Here is a 14,958-nt window from a genome sequence, read left to right on the forward strand (position 1 = left end):
AACTTGTCATGCTTGTCAAGCTGGATAACGAGTAAACACCAGCACCAGAAGAGCTACTGGAGGGCCGTTACGTTTAGGGCTGCAACTAACGATTATTTTAATAATCGATTAATCGGGTGATTATTTTTTCGATTAATCGGATAAAAAAACAATTTTTATCGGATAAAAAAAGCATTAATTTCCAACCCTTTATTCAAAAACAGAACTGATCTTCAGAAAGTGCACAAACAGGTTGCTCCTTGAACATCCCTGAGCTGTTAAAGTAATAATAAAAAAACAAAAAAACTAATGGACGAACACAAAAAACATACACATGTGCACAAAAATATGTATATTGCTGTTTCAAGGGACCTGAGCTGTCAGAACAATAAATAATTTATAAAAAATGAAGAAAAATACAAATCAGAAAACTTAACAGGATTTGTTTGAACGTCAGAACTTGTTCTCTACACGACACTCACAAACTGAATCATCACGTGGTGCTCCCGTGCCATATCATGTCGCTTTTGCACATCTTGCAATGAACACACTTTTTCAATTTATGAAGTGTGAAATAGTCCCACACCTTGGACGACTTAGGTCGTACTGATTTCTCTGCCTCCGCCATGTTTCAGAACAACGTTACGGGTCTCTCCGATGCTCTTTCCTCTGTTGTAAATTGTTTGATCGCATATTTACTTTCATTGTGAAGAGCATGAAAACGGAAGTGATTTTACTGTGAAGAGACAGGAAGTAGCATGATACGTGCTTATTCACAACAACAATGATAAGTGAAAACCTAACGTATATGTCGGGTGCAAGAGCGTGGTCTGTTCACTGTAACAGTTGTTAAACTGCAGTTTTCAGGAAGTAAAGTGTTCCGTTCAAAACCAGACGTGTCTTGGTCATCGATTTTACTTTCGGCGTATCGGATTGTACGCTTCACGAGGGATGGCGCGGTTTTGATTCTGACTGGCTAACCATTCTGTCAATCAATACCATGTTATCCCGGCTCAATTCTATTGACTCTGACGCGTCGAAGGAGGGTTCATTCACTAAAATCGACCAATGGGCTGCTGAGGTAGGTCTCCACAGACACAGAGAAACTGCAGTCAGACGAGACAGCTCCATGGATCACAGACACAAAACAGGGCTCAGATAGGATTCAGGCTCTCAAAATGAAGCCAAACTGCTGTATTTGGTTAGATTGAACACTATTCGTGATAAAACAAGTGAAATATATAGTTATACAGTATATAAAATTACAATGGTACAGCTGGTTCCAAAATGACAATTTCGTGACCTCGCCTGACATCTGTACTAAAAGCTCTCTAATTTTGTTCTGCTTCACTTTATCAAAGACAAAATTTGCAGAGAGACTGTTCACATGTGCTATGATTTGGGAGAGTTTTAAACTTTCGTTAGCATCATTCAAAAGAGATAATCATGCTTTCAGTGCTTTTCTTTCTGGCGAACCTGAAACTTTTCAATTTGAGCTGTGTGCCATCTTCATTCACTCTTAACCAGTAACATATTGACAGATATTTACACATTTGAACAAATCTCACGAGTGTTACCTTTATTATAACATGAAAAGTATTCAAATAGACCCTGTAGTTGCAGAAATACATTATTTTTAGTATGGGTATGCAATATTCGAGCAGAGCTCTAAAAATAGGGCTAGGGTTAGAAAGGTTGAACAAAAATATTTAAAATGTTAATAACACAATAATAATATGAAGAAAAAGTTTTGATCCTTCATTTTTATTATAACAGCAAACATAGTGTAGGAAAAGTATTTTACAAGTATTTTGCATTTAAAGCTATCGTTAACAACACAAACTGATGAATGAAGACAAAAGAAAAGTGGAACACAGTTGAATACAAATTCAAAAATTAATTAAAATTAACAAATGGTCTTTTCTTTTTTATGGAACAGATCTAGTTCAAAATTGGAAAGAGCCCTACATGTAGTATGCAGGGGTTGAGTACAACAAATAGGGGTTGAGTTTTCTGCCTGCTGGAGCAAAGCTGCTGTTCTCATGGGCCTGGCGGCGGTAGTACCTGCGGAGGGCAGGACTGCCGGGGTGGCACTGTCTCACATGGAGGAAGTACTCATCAGGGCGGCTTGAGGTGTAACCACAATCCTCACACACAAAGATCTTAGAGCGTCTTTGGCGGTAGGCATACTGTTGGTGAACGCTGTGAATCTTCCTCATATGGGACTCCAAAGAGCAGCGCTGTGTGAAGGCTTTCTCACATAGGTCACACTTGTAGGGACGGATACCTGCAGCAGGGAGAGACAAAACAAGTTATTTTTCCTGTGCATGTTTGTGTGGATCGCAGGTGTTTCTCAATGTCAAGGAAGGATCCTTCTACAACTGAATTCCAAGGATGCTACATCATCGAATCCTGACAAAGGACTGTTCCAATGTCCAGGATCATTCAAACGAGTCCTTCATTTAGAGGATTTTGAAGAATGTATACGTGTATCCTCCGTGCTCCTAAAACACCCTAAATCCTATGCGCACTATGTATTTCCTGTCCACATAATTGGAAACGGCAAATTTGCAAGTAAACTTTAAGTTATTTCACCTCAGCTGTCTGCCAAAATTTCTGAGCAAATTATAGGTAAGAAATTGTCTATCCAGTTGCTGAATCTTCACTCATATTAGATCTACGAGACCTAATTCAAAAGTTTGTTACGACTTTCATTGCGCAGCGACAGACTTCTAATTTGAGCTATTAATAGGACTGATGCGGTACACCGGCAGCGGCAGGGAAAGGACAGTGTGTAGAGCAGCGGTTCCCAAACTTTTTAGGCCACGCACCCCCTTCTACATCCCGACCGGGTTCACGCACCCCCAATCCCCCCCCCCCCCACACCTTAAAAAAAAGCAACAGAGCCTATAGCTTATAGAGCTTATAGCCGCATACAAATCGGACTAATGAGAGAACAGTTTGCTCGCGCGCGTTTGTTTACAAGATAAAAAAGACAAAAAAAACTTCCTGCACCGTGCCTTCGAAAAGGTAACGGACGTACACCAGAAGATTGGCCAGATTGGCCACATCTGTAGGCTCGTCTACTTGCAGAGAGTAAAACTCACTCTTCTTCACGCGACCGACTAATGTAGCCAGGATGTCTTCGGACAAAGCATCGATGCGCGCGACTGATTTCATGTTTATTTTTTGTTCCATCTTTAACTCTTAATGTTTCTGAGTAAATGGAATATTCCAGGCTGAACACACGTGATCCGTACTCTTTGTTTCCCTTTTTTTTACGTCTCCATGCGTCCACTGGTTACCCCGTGTTTAACGTCACATTGCAATGAATTCCCTTAGGCTAAGTCAGCATACCAAGCATACCAGCATACCATTACGGAAAGGGTTCATAAAGGACTCAAAATGTCTGCAAGAGAGTCCTCAAACACTTGACGATTTGACAGTGGGACATCCCTAAACCCTCACGGACTTCGCGGGAGCGCGCCTCAAAGTCTGTGAGTCCGTAAGGGGCAGTGGCGGGCCATCAGGGCCTGCAAGGCCTTCTCTGCTGGCCTAAACAGAATCACAAAGCTATTTATATTTAAAAAAAGAAAAATTATAATTTCTTTTATAATTTAATAATTTTTCTTAAATGCACTACATGTATTATAATTTATAAAAATATTTTTCCCATTATCTTATTTTCTCATTGCACAGCTACTGTCTTCCTCAGTTGCTCTCAGTTGCTCTCAGATCTCACCTCTATGTGTGTCTATGCCAGATGCCTGCAGACTCGGCTCTGTGCAGTGCAGATTAAAGTATATGGGGACGATATTGTTGATTGTCATAGTGTTCAACCAATCAGATCTTTAGTTTGACATGTTGGGCGTATTCTTTGACGTGTCAGCGACCGCTAGCCGCCTATAATGACGTCAGCATTACGTGCCGCTCAGTGTTCATCTGTAGCTTTCCCGCGAGGTGCAGTGTGCTGTGATTGGTCAGTGGGCGAGCACGTGACTATCACGAAATTTAACAGCCAGCTGAGGCTGATGGGTAATTCAGGTCAGCCAATCAAAATGCATTCTGACTGAGTTGAGATGCACCATGACACAAGGTGCTGAGAGGAGGAAAGAGTGAAAGTAAAATGTTCACTCTCTTTGGGTCGCGGCTTGTCATTAAGGACTTACGGTGGATCCCACAGCCAGACCAGCTGAGAACATTATATTTTCCTGAATTTAGGCTTTTGCATTCTCTAAATGCTCGAGCGTTATTCAAACGACTCGTACCGAACGGTTTAATACGACGACGTACATAGTTACAGCCTTAAAAATGAGCTGTGGCTCCACAATGTGGTTATAAGGTGGTATTTCAGCTGCAGTACCAGCAGTGAAGGCCCAGGTATAAAATGCACCGCCTGCCACTGGTAAGGGGGGATATTGGGATTTGGCCAATGAGAATAATTACGTGAGTCAGAGAAGTTATTTCACATGATGTTCTCCAAAGAGAGAAAAGTGGTCAGAGAGACCAGAGTCTTTAACCAATAATGAACCGACTCTTAAACGGACAGTTTAAAACCAGTGTGTCTCATATGTTCAGAGACCGTGACGATTATTAAAAGCAGTAATGTGAAACGCCACTACGAGACAAAGCACAACTCTTTTGAGCGAACATACCATCTCACATCTGAAATGAAGTCACAGAAAATAAACCTAAGAGCCCAATATGATCAGAATCCTGACACATGAATTCACTTCACAATAATGATGTTACCAGAGAGCATAGAGCTGGAACAAGTGATTTAATAACCACAGATAAAGTCCATGCTCACAACTTTCTATTTTTAGACGATGAGAAAAATATTATATTGTGTCTTTTTTGATTGACATCACTTCACACATGAATGAACTGAATTTAAAGCTGCAGGACAAGTCAGTGAAATTCATTTTTCTAAAATGAATTACTTTATTTTAAGACGCACATTTTTCAAAAGCTTTGTTATGTCAGTTATTCTTTAATCCAGCACTTATTTTACTTGAAATGAGAAGAACAATTATTTATATATTTCTATGTATTATTTTTAATCCATCCAGTTGAATTTGAAAACTGAGAATAATAATTGTTAATATATAATTGATGAGTACTTTCTTTATTTGATTTGACAGTTGTTGACTACACAGAGACGTTACTAGTACTAGGCTTCTTGAATATACAGTATATATATATATATATATATATATATATGTATATATATATATGGCACTAAATAGTGCAAGTTAGATATTATTGGAATGTTCCGGACCTTTGCCCGAGGAGATTTTCTCAATCTGGACCTTTTGGAATTTGAATTGAATACCCCTGGACTAAACTAACCAAGACGGCGTTTTATTTTGTTTATGTCGACTTTGAAAGAAGTAACAGTCTGCAATGTAAAATTGCTGTGTTTCTGAATGGAGCCGGTAGGTTTGAGGAGAGCATGACAGCTGTTTCTTTACACATCCAACTTTATTTATTTAATGATTGTCTGAAAAATAACATGCATTATAGGTCTAAACTAATATATATGGCTGGACCGTGCATGGTCAATTTGCTGAATTGTAGCGACATTTTTACACAGTGATAGTGCTACCATCTATAATATGAATTCATGGAGGTTTCTGACCTGTGTGTGTTCGCATATGCCTCTTGAGGTCGAAGGTATCGTTGAATCCTTTGCCACAAAATCTACAAGGATGTCTCTTCACCAAGCTGTGGCACTTCAGGTGTCGAGTCAGCATGCGCTGCAGAGGGAATATCTTGTGGCACACTGAGCACACAAAGTCACCTGATCTGGGGGAGGAACGGGGACGGGGCTAGAAAGACAAAAGTGCTTGATGAATATGACAATATGGGAAAGGCTGATCAGCATCAGGATTTTTCACGTACAAGGAACAATTTCTTGTCTGAATAATTATCAATCCACACTATGTGCCATGCATTCCTATGTAAGCCCAGTATTCATATAAAATGATGTTTGACCTATTACGCTTTGACCTATTACACCCTGCAGTGGATATCAGGCTGTGCCCTCTGACAGGCAACACCATTCTCTAACTGTGGTCTTATGTTGTTTGAAGCTTCCTTAACTCGGCAACTAGACACAGCCTACTGCGGGCGACTGTGGCTCATCGACATGGACTAGCGGACCGGGGATCGAACCGCAGATCCTCTGATTAAAAGACGACCCTGCTCTACCACTGAGCCACAGTCGCCCCATTGTGAAGCATTGTGATACCTATATCCAACTACTGTCCCGCTGTAGATCTAAACGTTGTAGTTTAGAAACATATCTGAATGTCTGAATAAAAATATTCCAGAATTTGTCCTTTGACTGTGTCTGATACTTTGAAGTACTCTATTGCCCCCCACAGTACACTACGTGGAACGGAACAAAATGTATTGGCTGTTATCTAAGAATTCCACATGCAAGCGTCTTCATTCCCACTTTGCTGACTGAATTTGATGCTATATCATGGTGTGCTCCAAGCATCCACAAAATCCTGGTATTCCGGCATTCTGCACTGAGGTGTCGATTAGCTTATTCCTTTCTAACTCGACAATCTCTGTGCCACTACACTAAATTAATCTTACCTTCTACATTGGGAAGACAGATGGGCCTAAATTGTCCCATATGAACAGAATCTTTCTGTTTTGGAATTAAAGATCCCTCCCACCATTTGCCAAGACCTAGGCATTTACCTAAGCTGCTTCCTCCATGATATCCTAATAAGCTTCCATAAAAATCACAACACATCCAGAGCATTTTTACAGCTTATTGGGCACACCATCAGACCAAGGTATGCCCAACAGGATCCTTTCAGCACCTGAATAAACAGTTGCCCATATGCCCTTCATTTTAGCCCGAGGCCATTATATTTTGGGTGTCTGCGCATCACTCCTGTCTTTCCTTGGCTGCCTACTGTCCCCTCTCTCCTGCCGTTCAGTGCTACTTCCTGCTTTCTTTTTAGTAGCAGGGATGTTATTAACCTCGTGAACTTTGGTTACTAACCTGACGCTAGACTTAACACTCATTTAAACTCTATCTCCAGTTGTGTTTCCTCTATCTTTTATGGCTTCCACTGAAGTGCTCTCCCTGCTTGTTGGGAATTTCATCCCATGGTCAATAGCTGGGCTTTTTGCCATCCGGCCATGGATTGCCAGCCCATATTTTCCTGTCCAGTCCATCCCCTCCAGTCAGCTGTCTTTCCAGTGTGTTAGCTGCTCTATTCACAGCCGTCACTAGCTTATGCCAGTTATGACACTCATCAATACACAATAAAAAAGTAGGTAGGGTGAGCATATTCTGATACATATGGAAGCCCAGTCAACTTGCTATATTATAAGAATGACACTACACTTAAGAAGAAAATGGGACCTATAACCTTTGCTCTGTGAAGTCCCAGTGTAGTGGGATGGTATACGGAGCCCCGGAGCATAACTGTGGACCAGTCCAGCCTGTTGTCAGCCCCTGGTCCTCCTGATCCTGCCAAAGGTACTGACACTCTCATTCCTGCTGTCCCACATCCTGAGGTGACTGACTGAGCCACAGTTGAAGGCTGTTGGGTGTCAGGACAGCAGGGTGTCTGCTCCATAGAATTTTCATTAACTTTAGGGCATAAAAGGAAACAATTGTTTGCTTAATAAGTGAATTAACAAGGTCAAATTAATTACATAAAAATACATACATACATATAAAAATACATGAGACAGCTTAAGAGGAATAAACTAACTTGGATGTTACTGCTTGCCTTTGACAGTTGAAAAAGCTATCTGAAGATACTTTTAATTCTTACCTAGTGTATTATCTTCTTTCCACTCAAGCTGTTCTGGCTCTTTCCATTGCCATGCTCCACATGCCCCACGTTTCTTTTTCACAAGGAAAGACCTCGGCATCCTTTGAATTCTGTCCGTCTTAGTTCTCTTTTTCTTCTACTTCTGTTGATCTTATATCTCACACTCAACCTCTGATCCTTGCAGCCCCACCACTTTTAGTTGTGTGGACCAATCTAGATATCACCTTACCTCCAATCCTTACATCCAAGCCTCATCAGTCAACAACCTGCAGGTACAGTATGTCAGCAAAATCACAGTGCTAATTTCCATAACACTCTCTGGGAAGAGTTGGAAGGTTTGGATCTCTAGAGAAGGGGGGGGTGAGAGGCTCAGTATTTTGACTTATGTACACCTGTGTTGATTGTGCGCATGCGTCATTTTAACTGGTCCCCACTGGTTTTGCATTTTAGGTAGTGAGAATCCGGAGAGCTTCGCATTCAAGTGGCCCTTGGCATGCAAATTTTAGCCCCGGACCAAGCCCTGGCCCTGGACAAAGGGCACGGTTTGAGTAACAGGAGCAAGTACAGAGGAGCCACAGCCTTAACTGCTAGGTAAATCAGCCCTTTCTCTTTTTAGCCTCTTTCTGTTGCAATTGTTTGGTGGGATTACAAAGCTTTAAAAAACCGCACAAAGGCCATTCACACACATATTTAAGTTCTTGCTGTCAGTTGACAGTGTTCTTTACATGATTGCAAATACATGATGGTACTTTCCATCTTGATGTGTTGTTCCCTGCCACTGGCCCAGTGCATGCTGGGATAGGCGGAACTGAAAAGGGTGGTATAGAAAACGGAGGGATTGATGGATGTATTACTTTTATTTCCATTGAAAAGTTCTGCCAATGAACAACACATTTTGAAAGAAAACTCCACAACCATGTCTAATTGTCTGCACAGTCAGTGCATGCTTCGGAAGAAAATGAATTGCACGCATCTTATTTTACTGGACTCTGCATGGCAAATACAAATGCAACTCGAGACTAAACCCCATCATGCAAATAGTAATAGAGGTCACTCCAAGAACATCAGGAGGATCATGTACAAACTGTACGGTAGGATAAACACACTGCTGCCCTGCCTTACTGCTGTATTTAGCCAATGTATGTCCCATATTTCAGCTGTGCCATTCAGTACAATATGGACAGTAAATAATATAAAAAAATAAACCCAGTTGCTCCTTTAAAGTGCTGTTCAAAGCTCAATGGGGAAGTCTCTTTTTGTAGCTCACTGTATATGGGTCTTCCGACATGCTGTATATGGGTCTTCTTTTGTAGCTCACTGTATATGGGTCTTCCGACATCACATTATCATTAACAGTTCATAATATTTACAAAATGAATTTGTGTATGTCTTTAGATGAGGTAATTCAATGTGCATTTTGATAATAAATCTCTTAATACTGTGTGATGATATGGTATGTAGTGTTACCATTTCCTAAAAGGTCTGCTAAGACTGTTGGCTGTACTGTGTGTTGTTGCCCTCCGGAGCTGCTCTCTAACTGTATGCAAAACAGCAGCCTGTGTGCTGCAGCATGGAAATTAAATGGTAAAAAGGTAGCTTCAGCATTTCTTTGTGCTAGACTAAAAACTGGCCCTGTCACCTGTCTAATTTCAAGCTTTTTGTCCACTGATGCAAGTCTTAGCACTGGACACTGTGAGCTATGTCTTCTTTTGATAGTGATAAATAAATACATTCAGTTGATGATTTCATTGACGGTCACCACTGTCAGTCTTGGCAAATGCTGATTCAACTATATTTAACATATTTGCACAATTCAATGAGCTCTGGGGCATCTACAATGGCCTGACAGAGGGTTTTGTTTGTTTGTTTTGCTTTAGGTAAATGTGAACACACTTGACAAACCGTTGATGTGTTCTTGCTTGTCACTGCCTTGTTGCCTCTTACAGATAAAAGTCAGTGTGAGTTGATTCGTTACTGCTATTCTTTAGTTGTATTTGTGTGTATTCTGGAAGAGATAATGTTAAAAATAAACAATGACAAGTACATTTTATTTCAGAGGCTAGATTGTGATATTACATCAACAGCTGTATTCACTGAAAATGAGTGCAGTTCTCTGAAATCAGGCTCGGCAGATCTGAATGAGAAAATCAAGTTATTTTAAAATCACCCAGATTTCCTTCATATTTTGGGGAATGAGAACTCCTAGTGTGTTGTGCTTGCCTTATCTGTTTTATTTATTGCTGTGCATTTAATCAGCCCGACATGTCATACCCCTTCTTACATATTTCCAGCCATATTTCCAGCCTGTCAAACTGTCCAAAAAAGGGGAAAATGGCAAAAAAAAAAAGAAAAGAAAAGAAATCACTGTCCTGGTGTGTGTGAACTAGATGCAAGTTGAGCATGCATGTACCGTAATTTCCGGACTACAGAGCGCACCTATATATAGGCTGCACCTGCTAATTTTTAAAAGAAAAAAGAAAGTGTTCATAAATAAGCCACACTTGTCTATAAGCCGCAGGTGTCCCCGTTGAACGGCAAGATGCTTTTAACAGTACTAAAGTTGTCTTCTTCTCTGAACATCATAACATTTCCGACTCACTAGCTTCTAAGCTAATTTTAACATTACCGCCAATGGGGAAATGCTAACCGCGATTAGCATTAGCGAATATAATATATCTTCATAGATCTTTTCATGCTTCATACAGACATACTTACAGACTAAGGTCTCTCCAGGCTACCAAATGGAAGAAGTAAAACGAAGCAGCGTGTCTTCTCATTAGAATCTAAAAGCAACGAGGCAATTACCGTTGTTGTTGTAACTCGTAGCTCTGAATAGCATTTACGGCTAACTGGCTTGGCCGCTTAATAGGGCTGATGACGCCGCTGGTCACGGTGCTCGCTAATCGCTCCAATAACAGCTGATTCCTCCACAGAAATGCAGACTTTTACTGCAGTGCTAGCAGCAACGCTTGAAATTAGTTATCCATGTTGAAATGAATTACTGGTCGCCCTGCCTGTTTGTTTTTTTCCGGGTACGGGTCACGTGATAGTGAGTGTGACGAATCAGGGACGGAGACGTCAAGGCTGGTAATGACCAATCCAGTAGCGAGCACGGGTGTGGGCTCATATTTTCTAACACACATCCGTATCCGACTTTGGCGGCGCAAAGCTAGTTAGCCTATGAAAATCCATCAATTAGCCGCATCGTTGTAAAAGCCGCAGTCTCAAAGCGTGTGAAAAAAAGTGGCGGCTTATATGCCGGAATTTACGGTATATGTTTATGTTGAGGGTGGGAGGCAACATGGAATGTCCTCTAGATGGGTTGACGACCTAATCCCATACTCCACCCACTCTCCGAGCTGCAAACACATGAATGAATGTTTGTACACAGCAGGCACATTGTCCAAGACTTTATAAATTACATTGGACCTTCTCTTATGAATTTTGATGAAACTGTTTTTCAATAGCTGTTGTATCACTGGCTCAATCCTCCTAAGGCTGGCTTCGACAAATTGCTGCGGCACGGCGACGGCTGGAGGTCACTGCGGCGGCTGGGACTGGAGGTCGCTGCGGCACAGAGGCGGCTGGAGGTCGTTGCTTTTGGAGATGGCGGCGGCTGGTGGTCGCTGTGGCTCGGAGACTGCGGCGGCCGGAGCTGGAGGTCGCCGCTGCTCTGAGGCTGCGGCGGCCGGAGCTGGAGGTCGCCGCTGCTCTGAGGCTGCGGCGGCCGGAGCTGGAGGTCGCCGCTGCTCTGAGGCGGCGGCGGCCGGGTCCGGGGATAGCTGCTGCTCTGAGGCGGCCGAGTTCGGGGATAGCTGCTGCTCTGAGGCGGCGGCGGCCGGGTCCGGTGATAGCTGCTGCTCTGAGGCGGCCGAGTTCGGGGATAGCTGCTGCTCTGAGGCGGCGGCGGCCGGGTCCGGGGATAGCTGCTGCTCTGAGGAGACAGCTGGAGTCGGCTGGATCGCCGACCGGCAACGGGGAGCTGGAGTCGGTCGGACCGCCGACAGGACACACGGAGCTGGAGTTAGCTGCGGCACAGAGGCGGCTGGAGGTCGTTGCTTTTGGAGATGGCGGCGGCTGGTGGTCGCTGTGGCTCGGAGACTGCGGCGGCCGGAGCTGGAGGTCGCCGCTGCTCTGAGGCTGCGGCGGCCGGAGCTGGAGGTCGCCGCTGCTCTGAGGCTGCGGCGGCCGGAGCTGGAGGTCGCCGCTGCTCTGAGGCGGCGGCGGCCGGGTCCGGGGATAGCTGCTGCTCTGAGGCGGCCGAGTTCGGGGATAGCTGCTGCTCTGAGGCGGCGGCGGCCGGGTCCGGTGATAGCTGCTGCTCTGAGGCGGCCGAGTTCGGGGATAGCTGCTGCTCTGAGGCGGCGGCGGCCGGGTCCGGGGATAGCTGCTGCTCTGAGGAGACAGCTGGAGTCGGCTGGATCGCCGACCGGCAACGGGGAGCTGGAGTCGGTCGGACCGCCGACAGGACACGCGGAGCTGGAGTTAGCTGCGGCACAGCGGGAGCGGGGAATCGCTGCGGCCCAGGGGGAGGGGGAGTCTGGCCCTTCCTCTGCCTCTGTCTCCTTCAAGGGTTGAAAGGAATGTCCATTATGTCACGGTCTGCCTTTTGGACACTCAGAGGTCCTCCAAAGTCCAGACGGGTTCCCATAAACTGTTCGTACCAGTCGGGGAGACGGCACTCCACACGTGGTCTGCTGAGTCCATTCTGGGCAAGGTCATTCTGTCACAGGGCATGATGCTGGACTCAAATGCAGACCAGAAGTAGTGTGAAAAGGAATTTAATAAACACTTAGCTAAGAACGTGAACACTAACAAGAACACACAGGGAATCCAGGGACGAGACAAGAGACGAGGGGGCAAATCCAGCAGGACAGGCAGACGTGGGAAACCGGGAGCAGGATAAGATAAACAGGCAGGTACAACACAAACAATGACCTGGCAGTGAGTGACTGAGGGACAGGGGTTTATAAGGTGAGTTGTGCTGATGAGGGAGAGCTTGATTACTGATCAGGGACAGGTGAAGGGAGTTGGACTGGTGCTGAGGGAGTGGCTGACAGGTAGAGTGCTTGATTAGCGGCAGGTGAAGGGAGTTAGGCTGATGCTGAGGGAGTAAGGAGGGTGAAGCTAAACAAAGACACACAGAACACACAAGGCAAAGCCTGATCGTGACAACAGCTCCTTAATAATTGGTTTGTAATATTTATAATACTTAATTTACAAATGGGGAATCCATCATTTATAAAGTAAGAAAACACAATCATGAAACACATAATAGACGAGTGTATTAATCAAGACTAAACATTTATAACTTTTTGTTTGTATACTGAGTGTTAATGGAGGAACAATGCTTTACCTGATTAATATATATATATATAACCTATTAATTGTGTAGCCTGGTATAGAGACATTAAGAGAATGAGGAACAGCAGAGAGATTGTGAGCTGTAAGAGGAATTGGAGATAAACCTTAGCTGAATTTCAGGAGCAGGGCCACACCTCCACGGGGCCACTTCCGGCCACACCCTACAAATACCCACGGCCACCATAGCTCAGCCTGCTACGCCTTTCGCACCAAACCGTAGGGCTGCTACACCTTCAGAAAAGAGTCAGGCTGCTACGTCGTTTGCACCAAAACGCAAGAACGCCCGCAGCACCGCAAAAACAACGAACAGGGAAGGAAAATAAACCCCTTACCTCGCCAGCATGGACCTGCTACTAACCGGGCCTCCCGATGACGACGAACCGTTTGCCTCCCCAGCCGCCACCCGCACAGCCCGGGGCCGCACTCCACCGAGGCAGGGCTTCCAGACGCCACCGATCGCCTCCGGGAGCGGCCCGGCGGCCCAACGCAGCCGAACCCGCCGACCGGCCACATCCATCGACCGGAATCCCTCCCTCCGGGCAATCCGCCAGTACGGGGACCCAGACCGACAGTCATCGTCCAGCGAACCAAGTCCCACACCGGCACGCCTCCGTGGCAGACGGCGATCCGCTGCCCCCGAACGCGGGCAACGGACGCGGAAGTCCCCCCCTTCCTCCTCCGCTCGCTCCGGACGCAGCGCTCGGGGAGAAACCTCCGACAGCCCGGCTTCCGGCGACTCCAGCATCCCAGCACGCCGCGCTCGAAGCCACCGGCACGGCGCTCGCGCCCTGACCGCATCTCCCAGTAGAACCGACCCGCCCAGGATCGCCGCCTGGACCGTAGCGCGCCTGTTAACGGAGCTGCAGGAGAGGGGGATCCCCCACAAGCGCCGCGACAAAAAAGCGACACTGCTCCAACTCCTCGCAGCCGCCATGACACCTCGCCACGCAGCGACGGACTTTCCATCAACACACGGGCGCGCCGTCAGTGACGCAATCACGCACCACCAAGCCCCGCCCCGCCGGCCTCGACGTTCCAGGTTGCCAGGTTCACAGCGTCCCCCTCCACCACCACAAGGAAAGAGAGAAGAAAGGGAAAAGAGAGTCTACGCAACAAAGCACACTGTGCCAACTCCTCCAAACCTTCCCAAAGTCACATCAGGCACCAGGTAAGTCCTGGCACCGGGTTGCCAGGTTCCCTCTCCTCCATCCCCCTCTTTAAGTCCGGGCACCGGGTTGCCAGGTTCCCTTTCCTCTGTCCCCTAATGCCGCTTTCCTACTACGCATACTCTGCCCACCAGGCGATTCCTGGCACCGGGCTGCCAGGTCTTCTGGCCCCGTCCCCCTCTTTAAGTCCTGGCACCGGGTTGCCAGGTTCCCTTTCCTCTGTCCCCTAATGCCGCTTTCCTACTTCGCATACTCTTCCCACCGGGTGGATTCCTGGCACCGGGTTGCCAGGTCTTCTTGCCCCTGTCCCTCTCTTTTAGTCCTGGCACCGGGCTGCCAGGCTCCCTCTCCCCCCTCCCCCTCCCCTATCCCGCTTTTCCTACTACGCATACTCTTCCCACTAGGCAGATTCCAGGCACCGGGTTGCCAGGTCTTCTTGCCTCTGTCCCCCCCTAAGTCCTGGCACCGGGTTGCCAGGTTCCCTCTCCTCTGTCCCCCTCCCCTATTCCGCTTTTCCTACTAGGCAGATTCCTGGCACCGGGCTGCCAGGTCTTCTTGCCTCTGTCCCCCCCTAAGTCCTGGCACCGGGTTGCCAGGTTCCCTCTCCTCTGTCCCCCTCCCCCATTCCGCTTTTCCAC

General features: G+C 45.9%; 1 protein-coding gene across 1 annotated transcript; it reads right to left on the reverse strand.

The window, feature by feature from the left end:
* Nucleotides 1-1,943: 1,943 nt before the first annotated feature.
* LOC306788349 (putative transcription factor ovo-like protein 3) lies at nucleotides 1,944-7,890 on the reverse strand (the record flags this gene model as incomplete). The annotated part of the gene is made up of 4 exons (XM_079283843.1): nucleotides 1,944-2,266; nucleotides 5,621-5,810; nucleotides 7,380-7,603; nucleotides 7,791-7,890. 4 exons carry the CDS (start codon nucleotides 7,888-7,890, stop codon nucleotides 1,944-1,946), a joined length of 837 nt encoding a protein of 278 aa, XP_079139969.1.
* Nucleotides 7,891-14,958: the final 7,068 nt, after the last annotated feature.

The sequence above is a fragment of the Melanostigma gelatinosum genome, assembly GCF_949748355.1.
Source record: "Melanostigma gelatinosum genome assembly, chromosome: 14".
Classification (NCBI taxonomy): Eukaryota; Metazoa; Chordata; class Actinopteri; order Perciformes; family Zoarcidae; genus Melanostigma; species Melanostigma gelatinosum.